The 25,942-nt window shown below is 41.8% G+C and overlaps 1 protein-coding gene across 1 annotated transcript in view; it reads right to left on the minus strand.

The window, feature by feature from the left end:
• Positions 1-25,942, minus strand: part of LOC102211178 (band 4.1-like protein 1) — a 93,705-nt gene that overhangs the window by 17,995 nt on the left and 49,768 nt on the right. The window contains exons 2-14 of the mRNA XM_013909222.1: positions 18,669-18,806; positions 16,631-16,795; positions 12,115-12,219; positions 5,842-5,884; positions 5,561-5,636; positions 4,976-5,194; positions 4,530-4,617; positions 4,299-4,451; positions 2,645-2,742; positions 1,672-1,847; positions 1,227-1,456; positions 814-852; positions 224-268 (exon numbers count right to left, since the gene is read on the minus strand). Of these exons, the coding sequence (XP_013764676.1) occupies positions 224-268; positions 814-852; positions 1,227-1,456; positions 1,672-1,847; positions 2,645-2,742; positions 4,299-4,451; positions 4,530-4,617; positions 4,976-5,194; positions 5,561-5,636; positions 5,842-5,884; positions 12,115-12,219; positions 16,631-16,795; positions 18,669-18,707 (1,476 nt within the window). The 5' untranslated portion in view covers positions 18,708-18,806. The remainder of the gene's footprint in view (positions 1-223; positions 269-813; positions 853-1,226; positions 1,457-1,671; positions 1,848-2,644; positions 2,743-4,298; positions 4,452-4,529; positions 4,618-4,975; positions 5,195-5,560; positions 5,637-5,841; positions 5,885-12,114; positions 12,220-16,630; positions 16,796-18,668; positions 18,807-25,942) is intronic.

The raw sequence follows: 25,942 nt of genomic DNA on the forward strand, positions 1-25,942 counted from the left end.
GAGAAGAATGCACCGATGCTGCATTACAGGCACTTAAGGATGGGGAGAAGCTCACGTCTATCTCTGAAAGCAGTGCTAGAGATTTGTTGCTGGATGTTTCAAATACCTTTTAAAATATATAAATAAATCAAATATAAACTGACTGAAAAGATGCGGGCAAACCTCAGTCTATTAAAGGCGCACACGACAAGAAGCACAAGAGCCAAAATCCAAGAACCTGTACCTCCTGTTTGTGCCGAGGAGTAGTCTCCTGGTCCAACTGAGAGAGCTGAGTTGGTTGCAGGACAATGGGCGAGCAAGAGAGGGGGTCAAAGGTGAAGGGTGCGGGGCAAGAGAGTGCAGGAACAAGGTCAGATGCAGACACAAGGCGGTAAGCCGGTGAGAGGACAAGCAGGCAGACAGAAAGCAAAGATTTAGCTATCAGATACACGTATCATGCTGAGACAGATTCTGAAATGAGAAAATAAAGCCATCCCAGTAAATTTTGAACATTTAATAAAACTATAAGCATTACAGCCATATCTAAATCTTAAGTGAACCTTTACACCTAATTCTGACCATCAGTGTCTTTCAAATGTTTGCTGGGATGCCAAACCGTTCCTTAAAGGCCACTACAGCCTTTGGATCACTTGTTAATGTGGTGCAATGCAGTATAGCTTTTTTTGTTTGTCAGTGATGACAGCCACAGGTACAGAGACAAAACCCAGTGGGAGATATGCAGAGAGGGCGAGGAACAATTAACAGACACAGTATTTATAATAAAGACAGCATACAGACAGACAGACAGAGACCAAATCACCAGACACCAAATACCTCCTGTTTACTGTCAATTGGTGACCCGGCCTCCTCCTTCTCGCCAGCAGGAGTTTAAAAATAGAAAAAGCATGTTAGTAAACAGAGGCACGGCTCGGGTCTGCATTTGTCAGCATAATGAGAAAGGGTTAAAAACTGTAAAGCCGTTAGCAGGATTTATGAGCAGTGCAGAGTAAGCATGTAAGCCTGAGTGAAAGGAGAAGAGTTAGTGAATGCTAAATCCAGCAAAGCTGCCACAGCATTATGCCCCTGCTGGATAAACCTCAGCTGGACTGAGACGCTTGCACTGCACCTCTTTACATCATCGCCTCCCTGCACTTAAGCCAGAGTTGTGGGCAAGGTGACTAAAAGTGTGCGTTTAGCCCTTCTGTCATTGGAAACTCATTAAAGCTCCATCGGGAGGTCTTTATTACCATGATCTCTTTTTTTCTGCTTGGAGACACGTTGCCGTCATGGTCTTTGTCCTGCTCCGCCTCCCGGCCCTGCTCGTGCTCCTTCTCCTCTTCGTCCTGTTCCAAACTTGGCTCCAGCTCTGTTTCCTGCTCGTCCCCGGAGGGGCTGTGCAGCCGTCGGTGTTCACTGATGCTGCGGTGAGAAAGGCCGTCGTGGTTCTCGCACATGGCTGATACCGGCCGTGAGAACTCTGTTGGTCAGACACATGAGAAGCGTTGGATATTCTGGGAAGGACACTTAATTTACTTTCTTCCACAGATGATGAGAAAAGGTTGTCTTTGGCTTAACTCAGTTTAGCTTCACATGCTGTTCAAAGGTAAAAACAGTGTGATTTACAACACTACTCTTTGAGCAAAGTGAAGCTAGCTTTTCCTCCCTGAGAAGCCTTCATGCTGCACTGCTCACCTCCATCCAAGCTCCGGGAAAGCAGATACCTCTTACTGGTCGACCGCTCGAAGTGAGGAGCAGGCCGGTCTATGAGAGCACTGGCCTGCCTGGTTTGAGCCTGCGTCCTTCCGCTGTATCGAAACTTTGAACCCATCACCAAGAATCCCTTAGGAGGAGGCTCAGGAGATACCAGCCTGTGAAACAGACTGTGATAAGCAAGCAATCTGGATCTCTCAAAGGCAAAATACAGAGATATGTGGATTACTAATAGCTGAATAAATTATTTCAAGTCCAACTTAAATAAATGTGCATCATGTTTTCAGCTTCAAATTCACAGATTCAAGCTTCCCATGGATTGAAATGGTTCCATTTATTTGTTCACAGAAAGATTTATTCACACCTTTCATAAACTCTGGTCCATTGTTGATCCATATTTGTTGATCTATATTTGCCTGTTCTAATGAAACCATTACAATACAACAATTGCTGACCAGGAAGAGTTCTACTATTTTCTTTCCTCTCTCCACCCAACTGGCCACAGCAGATGGCTGCCAGAGATGTTTTCCTGTTAAAAAGCAGTTCTTTCTTCCCACAGACACCAAGTGTGTGCTTAACTGTTGAATCTTGGAGGTTTTCCCTTTAATATCTCAGGGCCTTACCTTACAATATAAAGTGCCTTGTGGTGACTGTTACTGTAAACTAGCTTGACCTTTAGGGTAAAGCTAGACTTCTCCTTTATCACTCTATAATACGTACATGCAATTGTAACTGCGTGCTATCACATAGAGAGCTGTATCATGCAGTTCATACATGTGTGACCTCTGTAATGCTAAATCAGTATATAAGTTAAGTTTACTAGCAAAGCCACGGTGACCATGGCAGTAGCCCGAGCGACTGTGCCTAATGAAGCTGTACACAGGGAAGTGTTCGGTTTGCTTTGATGGCCATCGAACGAAAAACCCTCCAACCATGAGAGCGGATCGATTCTTACCGGAAGAAGGTGTGATGCTCGATGCAGACCTTCCACAGCCTCTTGGCAGCTCTGTGGTTGGGGAGCTTAAAACCAATTGTACTTTCAAACTGTTCATACTAGAAGGGAGAGAAAATATGGAGAGACAGAGAAGGTGAGAGCTGAAAACACCACCAGGTATGTTTACTCTGTTTTGCTGAAGGGCGCATCAATTTGTTGGACGAACATTTAGAGAGAGTCCTAAAAATCTATAAATATACAGCATCTCATATCTGAATGATCACTGGAGCCAATCAATAAAAACAGTCCTTGTTTTGTGCTTGCAAAAAACTGCTGGCACCAAACTTATGTCAATATACTGTATAAGCTACCTTATTATTTACATATATTCTGCAGACTGGACAGAAGGCAGCAGGTCAGAGGCAGGAAGGATAACATGCAGTGTTCAGAGGCTGGGAGCAAATGAGTGGAAAACAACTTCATGGCTCTATATTTACACTCTTTATCCCTCTGTTCTGACTGTGGCTGCAGCTGCAGCAGCTCTGTTAAAAGACTTCTTTCTTTGGCTCTATCACAGGCTCACTGTGCAGCTCTGTCACTTGACTGGGTCTCGCCCAGACAGCCTGACACTTTGAGGCTCAGCATGGAGGATAAGCTGCAGCACAATGGCGAGGGCCAAAATAGAGACCCTTATAATAGAGGTATAAGGCTGTGTTTAGTGTGTGTGTGTTCAGGCTGGTTATTGTTTCCTTTATGACTCCTTTATATATATATATATATACATAAAGGAAACAATAACCAGCCTGATTTCAAATATCTTACATGCTGTATATAAAATATGGGCATAACTCAGCTCATACAAGGTCATAGTCCATAAACTTGGTCATAACTAAGTTTATGGACTTGATCTGTAGTTGTCAGCATGTAGATTTGAATAATTCTGGTCATCATTAAAGCTGTATGGTAGTACTAGGGTAGCAGCTGCTACCATCTGAGCATGCCGTGTCAGCCAGATCACCTCCTCGCTCATTAAAACACCAAGATAGTGACACCCAATGGGATTTTACTGACAAATGGGTGCTGCCATTGTGGCCAGGCACGTCCATCTACTAACACCTCAAAAGCTCTCGAATTTAAGTTCTTTATTTCATAAGCTACAGGTGCACAAACGCCCTGTAGTGGCCTTATGGGGCGGGTCAGGCAACCGGTAGAGACTATGGAAATGTACAAAACTATACTTCCAGTCCTTGTGTTACTTAAAGCTAGCACAATGGTGGCTGTAGCAAGGAAATTCTTAAAATTGAGGCTCACATTTCCCTTTGGTTATGCACACATTTGTATGAAGATTTATTGTTCTAAGAGTGCACCAAGATCCTAAAAACCAAGAGCCCCATTTCCTTTGATTGTTGTATAAACAGACTAGTTCAGGCATGTCATACTCATACTCATTTTAGATTGTGGGCCAGATACAGCCTACTTTGATCTTAAGTGGGCCAAAGGAGTGAAATTTCTCTTTCTGTTAGTTTAAAGACATTTTTCATTTGAAAAAGCTGCAAAACTTTGGAAAAAGTTTTTCCAAAGCCCTGGAAAGGGCCGGATTGGAGTCTTTCGCCGGGCCAATTCTGGCCCCTGGGCTTTATGTTTGACCCTCCTGGTCCTTAACCATAATGCGTACTTCTCCAGGTCTTATCTTGATGTAGAAGTTGCTCCTCTTGTATGAAATCTTAAGGATCTTTGGCCAGGCAAAGCGGTTGATCCTCAGCCTGTCACGGTAAATCAGCAGGCCATTGGCACAGACACCAAGCATTATTTCAATCCCCTCAGAATCCTGCAGCAAACACAGACAGAAATTATTCAGGAGTGCATTCATCACACCTGAAAATCAAAAAACGCCAGAATAGCCAACCTTAGCATGATGGAGGTCGACTCCGTACATGGACAATTTCTTTGCGTTCTCCAAGAAGTTCATTTCAGCCTCTGCTGGAGTCATCCCCCTAGAATAAGAGCAGAATAATAACAATACTGTAGCAGACTTTCTTAAATAAAAGATCCAGAATGGTGAACAGCGGGAGCAGTATTCGAACATGCTTGATATATTCTCTTCTAAGTTCCTCCCATCAAGTACTTCATTTGGGAGAATGCCAAAAAGCAGTGCCACAGCATCGCCATGTGAATTGAGAAGTATTGTCACACTGGCAAGATTCACACTGTGTACATTTCAGTGACGGACGGCATCTATCACCAATGTGCATGATGAAGTGTTTTTGATGCAACTGAAAACTCATCAGATGATCACCCTAAGACACTTGTGGATACACAAAGGTCTGATTTAAACAACAGCGTGTCATGTACTTGTAGTTTCGATGGAGCTCCATCACCCTCTCCTCCAGCTCGCGCGTCTGATTGGGAGCAAAGCGGAAATCGCTGACGTAGTCGGTGCCGTGGTCATCCTGGTCGTAGTCTCCCAGCTCGGCCTGAACGGTGTAGGAGCCCAGGAGGGCGTGAGTGACGAACGAGCACGGCAGGCGACCTGACAGCATGTCATCCCTCAGCTGCAGACACAGGTAGTATCTGTCAGATGAGACGAAAAAGGGGAGGAGAGGAAGGAGTGTTGGCAGTCAAACAAGCCCGAGCCAATGCAAGCTCCAACAAGTATTCAGCCTAGTTAATCCATGGCAGTTAGTAGCATTCCAGGGCTAATCCTTCAAAAGAAGAGAGGGATTTGGGCTGCTCTGACACTGGGGCAAATATGCCATGAGAATTGTTACAATGTGTTTATGTAAACATCCATCAGTGGGAATATATAAAAAAGGAAATTATCTGTACTGCTGACACGTGTTAGCGATTTATCCTTTGAATAATTCTGAGGAGCACCTGACAGCACAGCCAGAGGAATTATGACTGGAGATGTAGTAGAAGTGTGTGTCAGCACTCTACCTGGTAATATCTTCCATGAGCTGGGAGGGGTCAGGAGGGTAGAACTTGACAGCGAAGGCAAAGTGCCACGGAGAGTCTGGTGAGAGATTGTATTGAGAGCAGGAAGCTTAAACACATCCAGTATAACGGGAAAAAGTGTTCATTAGAAGGCAGTTTTGGAGCTCTTCTTAGCAATTTAGCTGACAACTCCAAGTACAATGAGCAACAAAGCTAGTTTTATGTCTCTGCTAATTGAATTTTAAAATATTAATCCACTACAGCTACTTGGAAAAGACACTCACTGCGCATCTGCTTCTTGATCTCCTTGGAGGGGTCCAACCAATTCTGAAAGACAGAAGGCAGAAATCACACAGAGTAGACTGGAAACATGGCTAATGCACACCCCGGTGTCACATTTTACTCTAATTGCGGCATGTGTTCCTTATGAAAGCCTCTCCATATGGTAAACAAAGAGACTGAGCCCTCCCCTGCTGAGGCATTCAAACCCACACAGAGCAGTCGTGTTTTATCACTGCGCCACAAACTCACTGTCAACCAGTTACCTATGTGATCTCATAACATCGGATTGTTCAGTGAACCAGTTCACCAACAGGGGCACCATTTCAGATTTGGTTGCAGGAGCATTTCATTAGCCGAAGAGTTTGTGTGAATTCACTTGTTACAGCAGCTGTAAATCATGCTGTTTAGACAGATGTCAGCGGGAAGACAGTAACAATATTTCCCACAAGAACTCTTAGGGAAAAAAACGATGTATACTGCTGTGAAAAAGTATTTGCTCCTTAGTTCTTTTTTTGGCATATTTGTCACAACGAAATATTTCAGAACATGAAACAAATTTGAACATTAGACAATAATAATACCAAAATTGCTCCACGAGTTCATTGGCGACTCATCTTGGAGGTCATAAATGAACAAAAAACAACATCTAAACAAATGCAGGTCACACTCGCCTTGAGGTCAGAGTTCATGATTCAACACTGTGCAAAAATGGGACTGCTGAGTAAACAGAACACAACTGGACAACATCTCACTGATCCCAGAGACTGTTGGGAAAGTATTCTGTGAACTGCCGAGTAAAAAGGTAAACTTTTGGAAGGTTTGAGTCCCATTACATCTGGCATAACACCAAGAACACCATGCCAGCAGGCAAGCATGGTGATGGTCATGATCTGGGGCTGATTTGCTTCAGGACCTTGTTGTCTCTACTAGACAATCAGGGAGACGATTATCTGGCCATCGGTTCATGCCCTGAAGCTCAAGAGCAGGACAATGATCCAAAACAGACTCGCAAGACCACCTCTGAATGAGTAAAAAAGCCAAAATTCTTCAATCTGATTGTGATGCTTTGATAAGATTTCAAAAGTGTGGGCATAAAGTCTTCAAAAGTGGTGTGAAAGACTCACTATCAGTTATTCCAAACACTTGGTTGCATTTGCGTGATGAAGATTTTGGGGGTTTGCAATGTTTTCTGTGTTCAATGTCATGTTTTCTTATTTTTTTTACCTTTCTCAAGGCTTCTGATGACGTCTTTTTCTGACCTTATATCCAGTTACTACTGTTATTTATGCATTGTTTCCATTATTTAATTCAACCAAAACAACCTCATAGTTGTAATTTTAATACATGATACATACTCTAATCAGAAAAGTCTGAAAAATGTATATTTTTTACATTTAAAATAAGCAGCTTCTCTCTTTAAACCAGCTTATCTTCTGACTGGCTGCCCCTGACTTCAGCAGGATTTGTGCTTCTGTGCGGAGGATCACAGAGGCACAAACCATTTGTCACCTTGTGGTGCACAGGCCTCGGAGTCAAGCGAAAATTTGACTTTAGAGTAATAGTAGTATTGCTGCTAGCCAGTAAAATTGCTTGTGCCGTTTGTTTGACCTTGACATGAAGAAGTTTATCCCTGCGGTGAGAAACCACTTCGTCATTTATAAATAAAGTTTGTAAAAGGTGCCCGGCTTGGCTCAACTTCTAAACTAAGCTCCCCTGACTTGCCTTATTTGGGTACATTACTTATTTGTACCAGTCTTGTCCCCAAATGTCAGGCACGCCCACCATTAATCAGTGAAGTGATGTGTATGAGTAAATCCTGGCTTAGAGCAGTATGAAGCCTGAGTTTAGTCTCCAAGACAGTCCCACTTAAACATACACTGACCTCCTTAATTGGAACCTTGTCTATGTGCATCCACTGTTGTATAAATGACGTAAAATAAGCTAACACATAGTATATCCTTTGTAAACATGAATTTATTGGTTCCTGGTTTATATACTACGATGTCAACAGATCAAAATTGCAGCAACACTTTTATTATAAAGAACAACTGCATTGTTCTTAGGCTAATTTAAGGTTTTTATGCCATAACATACTGAATTTCATATCAACAGCAGATTATTTAACAGCACAAACAGTTAATGGAATGCAAAATAACCTGAAACGGCTATTTCTGCCAAACATGCAAAAGTGAACCACACTGAGTCTATAGGCATGTTTGCTGGTCGGTAATTTCGTCACAGCATGCTAGCACACTCCCACTGTCAATGCTCATAAATGCCGCGTCCAAATTCATAGGCTGCATCCTCCTGAGGTCCTCCGAAGGCCGGGTAGACTGGAAGTAAACGGCTGTGAAATTGGACGGTCTAGCCTTCAGTTTTGCGTCACCGCTGTCTCGGTGGCGTTTAATAAACTCGGCTGTCTGTTCCTTTCTATCTAAAATATAACAGGACACTGGTGTAAATTCTCGATCATCTCAGACTTCTGTTTAATCAGTTTTCCGTTTGACATTTATTCAGCTATAATCTCAAATAATGAAAACGATGTGCCGGGGGTTCACTGTTCTCACCGGCTCTGGAGAGCCTTGAACCGCCGGCTAGCTATCAAGCTGATGGGTGCCTCCGAAAACATCGGAGTACTTTTGCAAATATGTGATGTCTTGATAAACTGAGCAGATGTTTGACGTTTACACAGCTACATTCTCACCTGAAAATATCTTAAAAAGTTAATTTTGTGACCCAGAAAAATTAGTAAGAGTAATATTAAAACTAAGTAGCTGCTGCTATTGTTGGAAACTGGAATTGGCTGGGCCACGCTATGAATTCTGGGATATGGCCACGAAGGATACACCCGACCCATCCTTCAAATCTTGGGAAAAGGAGGACGCATTTGTCGGCCACATTTGGAGGAGTCTACGAATTTGGACAGCCTTCGTCGTGTCGCTGTGACGTAATCGGCCTACAAATGCGGCCTCAGGAGGATGCAGCCCCCAAAGCCCCCAAAGTTTATATTCAGCACATATAACAAGTCTGTCTACAGTGGATGTTGTGGAAGCAAAGTTAAGATGCTGCTCAAGTCATTCATAAGAATCATCTAAACTTAAACCAGTCAGCAGTTACCAAGAAGTTTCAGGAGAAATCAAAACTGTGATGCTGACAGCGGAGCTAGAGGAAAGGTCAGTGGACTAGCAAAAACCTAACTAAAGAAAATGAGTTGCAATGGGTGTCTATTGTTATGTAAATTCCACCCTCATGCTTACAGACATAAAAACGGGTGTTTGAGCAATCCACGATGCAGAGAGCTGACAGTGAGCTGCACTAACCTGAAAACCACACAGCAGCTGTTTCCTAATGCTGACCGTCGTCTTGACAGCTGGTACTACACGAATCAGAGTGAAACCATGAAGGGTTGTTACACTACACTGCAACTCCGTGGCCTCAACGGAGACAAACTGCAAACTGTATCTCTGACAGTTTGCCTCCTGCGTTACTCCTCTGGTGTTTAATCGTGCTGTTAAAGACTAAAGAGCCGCAGCCATTCGATTGTCACCACGAATCCACCTTCGATCAGCTAAGGGTAAAGAGAACTAGTCAGGTGCTGAAAAGCAGGAAAAACTTTTCATCACTGATTCATTATTTTACACTTTGTTTTTCAACTTTACTTTCTAAAGAAATCACATAGAATAAATGTTCTCTTGGAGAGTGGAGATTGAGTTCTTGTTCCCCCAACTGAGACAGGGAAAGGGCATCTGAAATGACATTTAAATTCTCAAGCTTGTTTGGTCTACCAATCAGCACTGACCCCTGACACTAAGCTCACGCTGTGCCCTGATAAGGCCGTCTTTGATGAGACTGTCATATTGTGAGGTCCAAGATCATCCTGTGCACCTCGAGTCACAGCATGTGAGCTGACAAACTGTGTACAAGCCAATGACAGGGGCAGAGGATACGCACCAGATGTTAAAAGGGGCTTGGTCTTGTCCTATCTTTAAAAGACTGGAGGTTCCTCTGTAGCCTGTTGTGCAATCCCATACCTACCCTCTGGGAAGACATCAATGAAAACCCCAGACCCACATCAAACACAGCACTCTCATGTGAGTTGACAGCCAGGACCCATCAGGTCCGTATTAATTATACGATTATATGATAAGTCTGGTCCGCACACCTTATAACAAAGCAACAACAATCCGTGACTAACATATTCAGACCTTCGTTTCAAAATGTCAAAAAGGTTGGTGTGCTGACTGGAGATTAATGTTAGAGCCCATTTATCAGGAAATAATTAAACTTCAGATGATGGAAAAAAGAGGCAAACGAAAGTCAAGTGACACAAAAACAAGCAAGATAATGCCACGAATCTTAAGGGTCAGTTCACCCGAGAGATTACTTCCACTGAGATATTGTTCAGAACTGTAAACACACAGATTCACTCTATGTGAGGCTGTTTCAGCTGTAATAATCAATATTTTTCTAATAACTTGTGAGTTCTTTTAACTTATTATGAGTACATGAGAACAAAGATGTGCTGCTCATCATGAATAATTTGAAAAGTCCCCTAAGGTACCAATTGATGGACAAGTTAGTAACTATCTAGTGAACATGTAATCAAAGTAAATGCTAATTTTGTGTCTGATCTATGCATGTCTTGCTATCTTAAAAGAAAAGCACCGCCTTATTTAGCCAGTGCTCTTTGTTATGGCTACACCACTACAATACATCCAGTCAACATTATTAATGCATGTGGTTTCTGATTACTCTTTCCTTTGGGCAATAGAGTCACTCTATGCTAACCATCAGTGAAACTTGCTTGCTAGGTGATATAGGTTGCAAAGATGTGGTGCTCTATCTCATACCCTCCATGTGATTGTGTTTGTTACTAGCAGCATTCATCTGTAGTTTGTAGGGAAGGGCCTGTCTCGTCTGCAAACACTCACTGCAGCAACCAGAGCAATCACAAGGAGCTTTGTTGTTTAGCACTCACCTATTTCACCCAGTGACACCCAGCAAAAACTAGCCAACTGGTCTGGAATATACCTTCTTTCCTTACTGGAGTTACTGATGTTACCATGAGGTAGCTGATCAATCTCTAGGCCTGTGTAAATGAATCCTTATATTCATGGTCTTAGTTCGCACTGAACTAATGTACATATTTACTGCTCTAACTCACATTTTCGTTTATGTTACATGATCACTAAACGCAGCTACTTGTATCTTTAGCAGCACCAAGTGGCAACATCAAGGCTTGAAATTCAGCACATCTAGAAATGATTTAATGCCGTTAGACTCCTATGTTAATTGCTAACTATATTTTATAACCCATCCATCTGGATAAAAGGCAACGGCTGCTGTGATTGACAGGTGTTAAGACACCTGCAGCTGTAGCCGATAGCTGTCTGCCATACTTTACCTCTGCTAATTAAACTGGCTGAACTGGACCTCTAGACCCTCTTTGTGATGTTCGTGTCTTTTGTTGCATTTTTAACAGAAATATCTCACAGAAAAATGGTCCCGTGTGGTACAGCCTGTCAAGAAGGTTGTGCTTCAGTTCAGCATTTATTAATCTGCTGCTTAGCATTATTTAGCAGATATGTGTGCAGTTTATGAGGGCAGTCTGCTAATCGATCTTTTTAACTGATTACTGCGTACCTAATACATTTCTAAAAAACCTAGTCAAACAAATCCATGCATGGTTAGACAACCAACACTGAGAACCTTTCTCCTTTATCTAATTTCAAATAAAAAAATACTCAATTTTATTAGCTAATTAGCCTGTGCGACCTAAAAGTTAAAACTTGCCTTTAGCTATTGCCTGAGAAAAAGCAGAAAGTCATCCTGCTTACTCTTCACCTTGCCATAGTCATAAATGAAAGAAACAGCAAAGTCACTGAAGTCATTTTGATCTAACTTTTCTTTTTAGCTCTTCAATTTTTTCTCAACTGTGCTCTTAGCTGGGGCCCGTGGAGATTTAACTCAACCCATGAAATTATTCTACCTCCGGAGCAGCTCTGCCTCTGAGAAATATCTCTATCACTAAATTTCATATATGCATCTTGCAAAGAGTAGATGAGGCATTTTCATTTCTTCTTCAACTGTACAACTTATTCAAATGTCTTTTGTCCAGGCCCAGACTTTAGCACGGACATTTCCATTTTCCATTCTTCTCTGAATGATGGATAGCGCACCCCAGAGAGTGCCAGCAAAAAACTGGGAGGAATACAGATTGTTTAGCGAGCATTGTTTATGCACTGAGAGGTTACTGTGGTACACAACTCACTGACCTTCTGGCTGTCTGTGTCGGCAAAGGTCAGACCAAAGTAGTCTTTCTCCAGCAAGTTAAGGTGTTCACACACCATGTCCATCAGGGTCTGTCCTTTGGAGTGTTTCTGCAAAGACAAACATACATGACATAAAAGTGTGGAAAAAAGTCAAGAGAGAGAGAAACAGTGCCTGCTACATTTTTGACTATCGTACGTGCATACTCTAAGTGCCTTTTACTGTAATAATTAGCTTTTAATATGGAAAGAACTGGGTTACTAATACACTATCAGACTTTTTAAGGTTCTCTGGACCTAAACACAATTTAATAACTCATTTGGTGCGGTTATACAGTCACTGCGACATGCTGCAGAATACTAGACTTTGCACTACAGGCAGAGATTTGATACTTACTATTGACAGAACTCAAGGTGAATTTTAGTAATATTTCCTGTCACATTAAATAAACAGGCTTCTGTGTGTGTGTGTCCACAAACACACACAAAAGAAAATATTTTCTGTCACACTACTGAAGGCACAGTCAGCCATATTTGGTAGAGATCTATTTATTCTGGTGTATGCAAACTGCAAGCATGGAGTTCAATAAAAATAAATCTGCAGGAGAAATGTAGAAGATTCTGGATCAAAAGCTGCAAAACTGATTAGGCACCAATTTGGGTTAAAGGTCTAGAAGAGCACTCAAAGGAGGAAACACACTGGCTGCAAAGTTCAGTTTTTTGGTTTGTTTGTTTTTTAATTCAACTATTAAAAAGAATCTTTTATTTTATGTTACATTTATGTTAGTTTATCCCATTAATTTGAACCTCTGAAAATGAAGCACTATGTATAAAAATTGCATTTTACACAAACATTCTGTAAATCCTTTGAATTATAGTTGAAAGTCTGGACTTCAATCACATGTCTGACTTACAGCTCACTGTGGTGATGCACGGAGGCAAAACTACAAAACATCAAAGACTGTAGGGTGCTGTATACGCTTGCCGAATTCAGTCCATCATAACGATTTTGACATTTTCCTTTGAAATCCATACCACTGCATTCCTAAAATAGTGGAACATCTGACTCAAATCCAAAAATGAAAACTTCAAAACCTCATAAATAAAAAAAATCAGGAGGTCAGTTAGCAGGATGCAAAGGAATGATGTTGAATGACTGCCAAAAAAATGCAGACAGTCATGACTGTGACCATAATAATTAGCATATAACTGTGTACGAATATCTTTAAACAAGCAGCGCATATTTCACTGGGCTGGGCTGCATATACGTATTATAAAGAGAATATAATATTAGGAGTACAATTTGTGCATGGGCTTATACTCCATAGTAAATATAGAACAAGTATGCATACACAGTTTTATCCTTTCACAAGGCCTACTTTAAGAGGTGACAAGATTGAGCGAGGAGTTGCCAGGGAAACTGAAGCAGTTTTTTCCTTGTGCTGTCTGTTTCCTTAATATCTCAAGGGTAGAGCTTGAAAAAGTATTTTTCCTTTTCGTCACAATGAGTGAAGGGAGGTTGGTGGAGGAACACTTGGGAAGTGCTTCTAAGCTCTCATCTTGTCAGTCAGCGAGTCCCCGACAGCAGCGCTGTTTATGTACAACGAGAGCCCGCTGCCATCGGAGGCGGCACAAAGAATGAAATAAACAAATCACTGGAGTCTTGGAGTCTTAATAAGCCGTGACTGAAGTGATCCCATCTATTTGCTCTCTGCTCCGGTGCAATTAAACAGTAACATTTTTTTAAAAAGACTTCAGTGTTGACACCTCAATAGACGGGGAAATCTTGGATGTCGACTAACCAGCCATTCCACCCAAAATGGCCTCATTCAACACATCAGCATGACCAAGCATGAAGGAAGGGGCTGGGTGAGAGAAGTGGGTAAGGGTGTGGTGTGTCCTTCCCTGTTTGAGGGCCGCAGGGAGGCTCAGAGAATTAATTAACTCGTGAGTACCACCTCCTCCAGTGAGAGCGCTCCCAAGGTGTATCCTGCCTCCTCACAGGTTCCTCATGATTACTCCTGGAAGTATGAGGAAGGTTCAAAAACTTCTATCCTAGCAGGAACAAGCCTGTAGTCCGAGACCGTCGGCAAACTAGACTTTTACAAAACATGTGTAGGTAGACAAATATCCAGATGTGCACTTACAATACCAAAGCATAATGCTGTTGTCTGTTGAGGTGCGGATAAAACCCAGATGTTTTCACAGTGCTCGGAGAGGTTGGCACCAGAACACCAATGCCGATGGTCTTACTTCACACACTGTTGTAAATGAACAGCCCCCCCTCCTCCGTCATCACACCACATACACAAGGTTTCACGCACTTGTGCGTTAGTGTCCTGAGGGTTGCTTCGTAATAATATTGTTCTTCTATTTTCTCCTCGACTGCACCGGGTCTCCAATCATGTAATAGGTATATAGATTTCTTTACACCCAGTTAGTAGCCTGTGCTGGGGGCTTTTTATTAAAAAATGCAATGAAATCAGAATTTATTGACACCTTTGGGAATTACTCAGTATAACTGGGCAGCCTCACACTATAAGTTTGGTCAATATTGTAACCAAATTATTTAATATGATCATGTAACCATGTGATTCTTGAACTTAAAGACGCTTTTACAGGAGAGTTCAATATATCAGTGCCAGGTGGCTATAAAGAGAGTTTCAGGCTTTATAATAGTTAATATACATGAAAGTTATTTAAACTCAGTAAACAACAAAATGCGGCTGCCTGTTCTGCAGTTTACTATTTTCATTTGCCTTCAGCATGCTACTGAACTGTGTCACTGGAGCTTAAAGGGGCATACTAACCACTGGAAACCTGAAAATGATTTGTAAACTAAAAACAGCCATAAAAAATTCAGTTTCTGTTCAAAAACACTGCCTGTAAGCATCACTGCCAAGTAACCATAAGGTGAACATAAAGAGAACAAATAGTAGGATCTGCTGTATCGAGGAATTACTAATGTAAACATAGAACACGTTCACAGAAACGCCTTTCCACCGTCCTCTTTGCAAAATAAGGAGCGTAAGAATACAGAATTGTAACAAAGGACAGTTTTCTTTGAAATGCGGTGTCTAGATACTTTCTTTGGATCGCATTACAGTAACACTGTGAGGAATCCTGGAGTTATTTCTGAGCAGGGAATGTCCTTAAATATGAAACAAATACATGGGGCTGTTTACTTAAATTTGCACAATATTTCTAGTTCGAAACATCCTGTCTAAGAGTGATGGTGAAAAACTAGCTGAAGGCTTGACTACTATAATTCATAATTATCAGATGAGTCTAAAATCTCCCTGAAAAGCCTTCAGTTGATCCAGATAAAACTGAATTGAACTGAACTGAATTAGACTCTTGGTCACGAGCGCAGTTATTCCTTCTGTGTCCATGTGCTGTGTTGCCGGTGGTTGCTAGGGTTCGGGGGAAGCAGAAAAGTGATGCGATGTGGTGCAACACTTGTGTCTTTGCAGCAATATCTGCTGTAATGCTATTTAGAATCGCTAAAGGGGCAAAAACTGATCTAATGTCGGTTTCCAAAGCATGTTTACAAGATGTTACAAAAATCTGTTTTACCCCACCCTAGAATATTCTTCACAGTTCAGATTTAAAGTTTTTCCATTAGAAAACAATGGCTGTACAATGGATGGTTATTTTTATTACAGAGAGTTTTTGAATTTCTAGGATTTCATTAGTTTGTTGCTAATGAACAGTTTCTGGATGGAGTTTGCTAATCGAGTGTGTCATCCAAATATAGTCAGTCTTAGCTCCAAAATACATCAAATGAAACTCCAGAAACCAATGGCTACATCCATCTGTTGTAACACTGTGCCCGCTAAGCTTTTGTACACACACGATGGCTCCAGACAGGCTATTCACTTCCTGATTTTTGATGTACATCCACACAGATTTCTTTTGAGTGGGATAAAAAGTTAAAACGTCACATAGCTTGAAATATTGCTGCCCAGTCATCTCCACAGTCAAGTAACTGAATATCCTTCACATCCTGAAAAGATATTTTAGCCAAAAAAAAGATAGGCCTCCTTTGCCTGAGGTGCATGCTGCTGCTAGTCATAAAACTCCAAGTTCACGTTCAAGTCGACGCCTTGTATTTATCTAAGGAAATAGACTTACATCTATCGCTTCTGTCCTCACTTATGCATGCATTCAGTTTCCCTTCTCAGCAAGCGGCAAATGCCCTGTTTCACTCTGCAGTGTAATGACGACACATCTCTTGTGTGGAATGAAGACTTTTTTTTTGTCTCTGTGTGTATTACAGAAATGTGTAACATTTCTTTGAATTCACCCTCTGGTGAGTTCTCAGCATGGCACCCTCGCTTTTATTCTTTTTGCCCCTTTTATCCGCTTTGTGCAACACTATACAACACACACAACTGCCCACAGAGGGAACCAACAACAAAGGGAAAAACATAATGTTCCCTTTTTCCAACTGTTTGCTCAAAGCACGATAAGCCTAATTCCAGAAAACGTGTAAATGCAAATTGTTTTCCGTCTGGCGTACCTCAGTTTCTCCTTCGAACTCGGAGGAATCCAGTAGGGTCACTTTAAAGGGGGCCGTTTTAAGCCGTTTGGAGCCTTTCTGGGGAGATTTGAGGTTCTTGTTGGGAGACGTCTTTTCAGACATGTCATCGGTTTCTCTGTGTCCATCCATGTGCTTGTTCTGGTCCTTTACATGTAAATATAAAAGAATATACAGAAAATGAAACGACAGATTTAAAAGTCTCAAAAACAGAACAGACACTTGAATCTGTTTAAATGTTTTCACACTTTAAAATGGCAGTTTCACGCATACTGTTAGACTAAGTCCAATAATGGCAAATATATATATATATATATATATATATATATATACATTGCTCTACAAGAAAGAAAGTTATGGCAACATGAAAAAATCTTGTGCTGAAATATGACAAAGTTAGTGGATGAAAGCTCTGTCCTGAGAAGACAGTCTGGACAAAAACTATTTTTTAAGTGTGAGAGTTGTATTTTGCAAAAATCTGTGTGAGTTATGAGCTTCGGTGCCAAACTGTCAGAAAACACAAATATATTCAATAAAACAACAAAAACAAAAAATCCATAAACACAAATCATTTTTGCAGACACATAAACATAAAACAGCTGAGTTATATTTAGATACATTTCAACATCACTAGTCAGACCTGCATTATACAGTGGTGGCTATAAAAAGGCCTGTGAGCTGGTGACAGTTTCTCACCACACCCACTAAATAGCAACTGCTACTAGCTAACAAAACCGACAGCCAAAACTTTTCTTCTTCTTTCTTACACTTCTAAGTAGTATATGGCTCGGCACGTCACAATGTCTAGTAATGATGTTCACTGGAAAGACTTTAAATCTCGTATATCCCAAATTGCAATATGTCATGTTATGAACATTAGTAACATTTGTTAAGTTAGCATGACTGCCTGAATAGTTTAATTCATATAAATACATTTATCTCTTGTCCACCATTTTGGACATGTGACAATCTTGGTGACAATCTAGGACTAAGCGAATAAGCCCGACCACACAGGCCTAGAGACGGGTATGAAGTGGCTGGAGGAGGTTGATGGCAGTTCCCGGGAAAATGATTACTGCAGCTCCAGTTACACAGGCCTACAGACTTTCAGTCATCTATTGCAACCGTACAGCAGTCGCTTTGCTCACTAGCACATTGCAACAGTTTGCTTTTTTTTTTTTTTTACAGCACATTGTGTTTTGCATCCTGATTGGCTGTAGACCTCCTGTACAGTACAGAATGCGTTCAGTTTGTCAAATTTACATAAATCTTCGTTCGCTAGCAGTGTGACTCTATAGTGCTGTACTGTATGTCTGTCAGTTTTCTCCCCAACAAACACAACAATGTCAATGAAACATAATACTGGACTTATTTTTCTACAAAGGTGGTTAAACAAGAGAGAAAAATGTGAAAATGTTCATGCCTGTCTGAGAAAAGTGTATAAAGTGTAGTGAGGGGTTTTACAGCCTTAAAACATCTATAACAATTGTAAAAAAAATAAAGTTGGCTACTTGGCGGATTTCACCTATCGCAGGTTATTTTTAGAATGTAAGTCCCGCGATAAACGAGGGACCACTGTACTTCCATTCAAACAAAGAAATGAGCTAGCAAGCAAAACAATCACGCTGAGATTTTTGGTGCTTCACTTTCTTTATAGTTTCACGCAGCAAGAGCCAGCAACCTCCAGGAACCACTTTCAACCAGTGGAGGAACACACATTTTTCCAAAGCAACTGGTGATTATACACTATCCAGTATGTGTGTATGGCATTACAAGATACAGGAATAGCCTGGCACAGATTAGTCAAGAAGATTAGATAATGGAGCAGACGTAAACAGTTTAATGAAGAACAAAGACTTCGGTTGTGTAGACAACAATTATTTTTCAGATTAACTTTTACTTAGAACAGTTCCAAACTTACTATATAAAAGTTATTATATCATGTTTTTACTGTGTTTCCACCAACTAGATTTCTGTAGCATTAACAGTAGCCTCGTAGCACTATGAGATCCATGCTCACCTGTTTCGCTATTTTACTGTCAGAGGCTGAGTCCTGCATGTCTGCTGCTTCCCCCTGCTGTCCGGGAGGACTCCTTGTTTGCGTTCTTCACCTCTGACTCGAGGCCTTCCTCTGTCACTTCAGCAAAGTAACACCAACCTGAGAAGAGACAAGAGCATTGCAAATATATAATATCAAGTTTATAATGAAAAATAACTGCGTGCAGGGCTACAATGCTATATCGCCGTCATTAATCGTTCCCCTCTTTAAAAAAGAAAAAGGAAAATTTTAGAAAGTGAAACATTCTAAACACAATTGCATGTATTTCCAAACCATAATGGCGCCTTCATTATAAATTCTAAAAGCCATGCTTTCTTTGTAAAACACCACTTGCAAAGACATAATTCATGCTGCCGTCAAGGGCATTTACTTTAATTATAAAATCCCTCACTGAGCCAGATAGTGATCATCTATTTAAGCAAGGCAAGTTCTGACACTCAGGCGACGAATACCAGAAAAAAGTGAATCAGGTTGTGAGCGCTATAGTCAGTATTTGCTTCAAATACCAGCTGTTAAAGAGAAAAAAAGGGTAACAGTAGGAGATTACTTATCCATCAGCAGCTACGCCTGTAATTCTTCAGTCTGTCTGATTTGAGTGCATATGTGCACAGAAGTTATTAAACCTAATAGTCGGTTGTTCGTCACATAAAGAAAATATTCTGCCTAATAAATCTAAAAATGCATAGAGAGCAGCAGACGCTTTGTTTCAGTTATGTAGGTTTATTATGTATCATCAGCGATTGAAGTCAAGTGTTAATTTTCCTGGATATTTGTTGGAGCTTGCTGTCTTTAGTTGCAGGGTATAGGTGTGGGTGGATAGAACAATAACCGCAACTGCAGACACACGGCAGAGCAGCCAGTTATATCGGTTTGCAGAGGTGTGTACTGTTAGCACGTCTAAACAGAGGCCCAGAAGATAAACACTTAAGACACTTAAGACACTCTCACAGACACCTCTGCACTAGTTAGAAACCACAGCGTAGAAATGTTGCAGCAGATGCATTGTTGAATTACTATTCTACCAACTTAATGCAACAAGTAAAGGTTCACTTTATTTAATTGGCTCAGGAATCAGAGCAGTAAGCATCCATTGCAAAACTGGTAGGTTAGCATTTGCATGGATGCATATTTTGTGTCAGTTTTATCTAACTAGTGACTAAACAAGGTTTTTTTTAAGTAAAAATCACAATATTTCCTTCCAAACTGTAGTGGAGTAAAGAAATAAAAGTGAAACTAAATAAAAATACAACTACATAAAAACTGTAGTCTTATATATCTTATCTTAGATTAGTTTAGCCTGTTTTAGCTTATTGTAGATTAGCTTAGGATGTGTTCGTTTATCTACATCAGTGGAGAAGTCTGCGTTAAAGGCTTACTTCCATAGCTCACTAAACAACACACAATACTCGCAAATTAAATTTATACAAAAACAGAAGTAGGTGCAAATTTAGGCTGCGAGTTTTCCAGGGTTTATGTGGCATTTCGCCTTGCTTTAGCAACATTTCTGAGTCTGGAGTGGTAATTAGTGAGCTTTAGCCTGTTTCTCTCTTTTTCTAGGCTTTGTGCTCAGTTCAGGAAGAAGTTTTCCAGGCTGATTTGAAAGAGGTTTTCCCCTAAAATGCCTGCGTGTTCAGGTTATTGTGTAACAGTCACAATATGTGCAGTAAATAGCCAGTGTTATATATGGTATGGAGCAAACATGCATCAACAAAACAGGCTGTCTCGTATAAAATGACTAATGGAGAGGATACATCAAGGACTTCTGTTTGCAATATCCCCCCCCCCATCTCCTGGCACCATATTACTTTTTTTTTTCAGTTTTAAACAAAGAAGCTTTTTGTGACTCAGATTTTGTTTGTAGTACTTAGAAACGCCATCACAGGAGAGGTATTCTGTTCACATTGTAGATTTTCTGTGTAATAATTTATGTTCTTTTCTGAGAAGTCTTGTTTCAGCGCTGAGGCTTCATGTTTAATGTCTCGGAAGCCCACGTGGGTTAGATACATTTACGTGCGAGATGCAAAAATAAAAATGACACTGTGTGCACTGCCTAGTCGTCTGTTAAAAGGGAACAGGCAGCTCTGCCTGCCAACAATGGATTTCTCACTGTATGATTGCTGAACATTAGCGGAGAGCAGCGATTTAAGCATGAAGCTTCTGAAGCCGTGAAACATTTTAGTGCGAATGGCCCAGATACACACTAGTTAAAACTTCCTGCTCCTGCTTTTATTTTTGCAATTTACTGAACAATGAAGAAGCTGCTCATTATGTTTTCAGTCTAGGGGCGAATTAAAACAAAAAAAGATGACCCAGGAACACGTTCTTCCTTAACCTTTAATCAAAAGAAGGCAGTGTAGATAATGTGTAAGCATAGCAGGAAAAATGCTTGCGTTATACAGAAGTCCCCAGAAGGCCTGTGCTGTATATAATCCATACTGTATATGACCCTGGAGGTCTCTATGCCCCACAAGCAGCAAATCACATCAAAATAATGCACCTGAGGATTGTAGGCAATCACAGCCAGCATGGGCAGCACAACCGGTTCACACTGGTTCAGAGGAAAAGACAGTCCCCTCCCGACTCCCAACCAGAGGTCTTGACATACACGCACGTGTTTAAAGGAGTGTGAACCCCTCCTCTCACTCCTCCTCCTCCTCCTGGTCTGCAGCTCTATCACAACTGCACCATTACTTACAATCACAGCAAATTGACAGAAATGAATTCTCCTCCTTGGGGACAAAAGCGAAGCGTGGACTGGTATGTCTGCTCAGGGCCTCATTTCCTCCTCGCTGTCTGATCCAGCTGAGTACTGAGCTATGAGGTGCCAAATCAATTTTCTGTCACTGGCTGGATCGTGGGTATGACTGCCAAGTAAACTTCCCCGAGTGAAGCGGTAAAGCTCAGGTATCGCATTCTGACGGAGGAGGAAGCACAACAAGCGTCCTCCCCCGGTCCAATTCAGTCAAGCCGAAAACACCGAGCCTCTCCCCTGCGTGCTTTACAGGTGCGCGCTTTCTCATTCTGTCCAAGAGAAACAGAAGCTGACGTGCCTCCCCCACCACCATCACCATCACCGTTTAAGATCCATCTGGGCTACATGACACGGTGCATTCATCTACAGCCGTTTCTGTGAATATATCTGTCTCAGTTGTGCTGTGTTCACAGCAACAAATTACCTGAGAGCAGCTCCGCTCTAACAGTGTCTGTTCACGGCTGTGGACATTTTTCACTCTCACTTCAAACACGTTAGCAAGCCCACAGCCAAGCGTGACACATTTTATAACCATACTCAGATCGATAGCTACTGTTGCTTTTGAAGGGATATCTTCGATTCACGCCAGCCGATAATGAGAAAGCCTGTCGAGGACGCGCGTTCAAGCAGGTAACACGTAAGAGAGAATACAAATCACACGATCCGGAGCGGGCTCGGCGCTCGATGGGGTCTCTTATTGAGACATCTCTTGAAATCAGATTAATTACCAAATTAACGCAGATTGATGTCACAGAGCGAGGCAGACAAGCTCTGCAAAGGCATTAATTTCCTGCAACAGACTATTACCCACGACGGCCTCGATCACCGCTCTCAGCGAGACCTCTGCGGAGGAGAAGAAAGAATCTGAGAGGGCAGAATGTGCTGCATGCTTCCTTTGTTGTACGCTGGGTGCAGTTTACTGACAAGGTCTGCCTTTGATATCTGCCATCAGTAATAATAATTCATTACAGGGAGCGGTGTATTGTTTCCTCAGAGGGTTATGACACGCTACTTTTCCCTAACAAGTGCAGCCTTTCCCTCGTGTTTCTTCTGCCTCTTTCTCTTCACTCTCATCAGAGCTGAGCTTTCATCTAAGCTAGCCAAGTGGAGGGAAAACGAGGGAGGGAGCACGCACGTCTGTGGAAGACTACTGGCTCGGCTCTGAGATGCAGTTGCCATGGTAACGGCATAGAGCGCCTCTCTTTTTTTTTTCTTTCTTTCTTTCACGCCCGCTCTCCTCTGTTTCTCCAAAGAGGAATGACAGAGAAACAGCAAGACCGAGCGAACGAGGAGGGAAAGATGAGGCGGCTAGAAAGACGGGCGGATGGGGGTGGAGAGGTTGGGAACGAGGATAAACGGAAAAGAAAAGAAATTACAAGAGGCAGGAAATAAGCTGATGTGGCACCGCAACTCAGAGGAAATGTCAAACAGCCTTTCCTCTGATTTTGCGTCGGACGAGCTGCGCACAGGGACTGACATTGAGGCTGCAGGCCACCTCCTGCTAACCTCCTTCTACTACATGCTGAGCAATGAGAACCCTGTGCTCACCACTCTTTGCTAATCCCATTGTACAATCCACCACTCTGGATTGTACAATAGGTGATCTTAATCTCATTTACCATTAGCAATGCTTCAGAGTAATCAAAGAGCACTGGAGAGTAAAAGAAGTGAACAGAATAGCTGCTCCAAAGGGCTGTATGCTAGATGTAGGATAAATGCAGCCAAGTGAAAGAGTCCAAAGAGTCCTACTGTTTGATGATGAAGCAACAGCAGTGATATGTGGTATAAAATGTAGATAAAAGAGATATCTTGGGTTCCAGGTACACGGCGCCTTCGCTCAGCCCTGCTTCAGGGCTGATGTTCAAGTACAGTAAAAACAAGTCGAAGAAGCGACTGTGAAACATTCCAGCAGCAACAGTTCTCTGAATATTTTGCATATCAAAGTTATGTGACTCATATTCATATTCACAATGGGCATTTTGACTTTGGCAACACTGCACTGTGGGATTGTTTGCAGTAGCAATGCACACACCATACACAAGGCATTTAAGTGTGAGTGTTAGAATACAATATGTTGCCAGTGATAATAGCGGGAGTCACTATAAAGCAATTTCTGTGATGTTATACACATTGGAAACAATCATCTACAATACAGCACAATATCTGTGCACCTGAAGATGAAAAAAATATCAATAAGAGGGCTGCAGAGCATGAATTATATATTTATTCCCCACACTGTGCTGTCAGTGTCTGTGTACTATCACAACTGTTTTACCTGAACGCTGTTTCAAATCAGTTATTTAGCTCTCTGATTTGACTTTTACTTGCAGGTTCATTCATTTCTATTTTCATTTATGAAGTAGCCACTCTAAGTGCAATTAGATGGGAGAGTTGTTTAGAGGCGATGCACGTTTTCATGAAAATATCAAAATTTGCAGCTAATGTGTTGATAAATTTATACAAATTGAGCCCGGTTCTTCCAGTGTGTAACTCACCCATTTGGATTTTGGTAACTGACAGATGTGGCAACACAGGCAGTTGCTCATAATTGTCTGCTAGGCCACACCTCAGCCAATACAAATGTGAACTGTACAACATCGTTATGGTAAAGTCAAGAGACCAAAACTGAAAAATGCTGTAAAATCCTGCATCTTTCCCCTAGTACGAAACTTTTTAATACTGGCCACACGTTAAACTTTTTTTGCAGAGTTGAAAGATAAAATGTGGTCCATGCATTTTCTATCCTCACTCTAAGGTCACTGGGCATCTGCTACTGTGCCGGGCAATAGGCTACCTCATCAAGTTGTCAGCAACTCTGGCTCTTCCTCCCAAAAATCAGCAGTGCTGCTGCTAGCATGTCTCGGCCCCACTGATCTGAGGCGCACAGCTACGTGTCAGAGGCAGTTCATAAAGTCGATCCGACCGAGAAGGAAGAGAGACTCAAGGACGCTGCCCTCACTCGCTCTAATGATATTCTCTTCCTAAACAGCAATGTCGTCGGGGCACCTCTTGTAGCTGGAGTGCCCTCTCATTACTCATGAAGTAATCATGGGTGATCATCAACCAAAGTACAATAACAAGATGAGGCTTCGCCAGACAGACAGCACAACAACAACAATAACAACAGCAGCATGAAGCTCCACATTCCTACAGTGTGTCTGGAATCACCACAGAGGAAGACAGGCTGTGTTTTCCTTAGTGCAGGCCTAGCAGGAGTGTCGCTCTCCAGACTAAATATGTGAATCAAGATACGAGCTCACCAAGAGATAAGTATCAGCACACAAAGTTGCAGATAGAGAGCAGAGTTATGGAGAGGGCCAGAAGTTGAGGTTAGTATAAATTGCTGCAGAGACATCCTTCTGTCACAGCGTATCTAATGTGAGATGACCTTTCTGATGCTGGGCCGGAGACTACTGGAGTATGCACGAGGACCTTACCTCTGATGGATCAGTCTCTGTGGGTGCCCAGAAGATGCTCGCAGCGGGGGCTACAAATGCAGCATTTTTTCCTCCTCCCTTGCACTTCTTCCCTCGTTCCCCACGCTCACAGCTGATATTGTGATAAACAAGCGAACGCAATGCAACTAAAGTGAAACCTAGCAGGCTGAGAGCATGCTAATGAGAGTTTAAAACAGGGAAATGAGGACATGGGCGTGGGAACACATGGGCGGTCGAAGAGGCATCATCACGAACCTCGAGGGCAGGGAGACACATGGTAGCAAGACGAAGCTTGTCGGCTCGTCGGTGCGCTGTCAAAGCTGTGCAAAATCCTAACTCACTGATCGGTGCTTCTTGAAGGGCAGAGGCCTTTAATGCTGCGTCTTTTTTACATATTTCCTTGGGTCTCCTGAGAGTGTCAGACAATAATAGCCAAAGTCGCTTCCAAAAGAAGTCCTCCAGCAATGTTTGTTTCTTCACACTGCCCACTTTGTGTGTGAATATCTGTTATTTCCCAGCTAAAGTTCATAAATGTAACTAACTAAATTTTATCAGGTAATAGCAAAAGAGAAAAAGTGCAGTTTGTTCCACTTTTGTCCCAACAGATGCATAAAACATGTACAAGCGGCAATTAAATGCAGCCATTTTAGATGTGAGGCTATGTACTTCTGTTGTGTGAAAAAGAAAAAGAAAAGGCGCTGTCACATTGTCAAAGGCCATATGTGTAATTGTCTCCACAGGAACCCTCCAATGTGCTACAGTTAATGAGAGACTGTCACAATGGTTGCACTTCCCAAACCAGATTCTCAACCACTGTAATCTCTGAACAGGAAAATTATTTCCTATTGCTTAGAATCACAATTGCAGCTGTTGGGTTTGTTTGGCTCTTGGAGAAGTGCTGATGACAGCAAACAGCAAACAAGTCCGTGCAGTTCAGAGAGTCACTTTGAAGGAATCTATGCTCACTAGCATTTGTACTGTTTAATGTTGCAGGGTTAAAGGAAACTAGGGCACAAACGAGGGTAAACATTGTTAAGATGCTGACA

This window comes from Pundamilia nyererei, unplaced genomic scaffold, assembly GCF_000239375.1.
Source record: "Pundamilia nyererei isolate P.nyererei 1_Seehausen unplaced genomic scaffold, PunNye1.0 scaffold00021, whole genome shotgun sequence".
NCBI lineage: Eukaryota > Metazoa > Chordata > Actinopteri > Cichliformes > Cichlidae > Pundamilia > Pundamilia nyererei.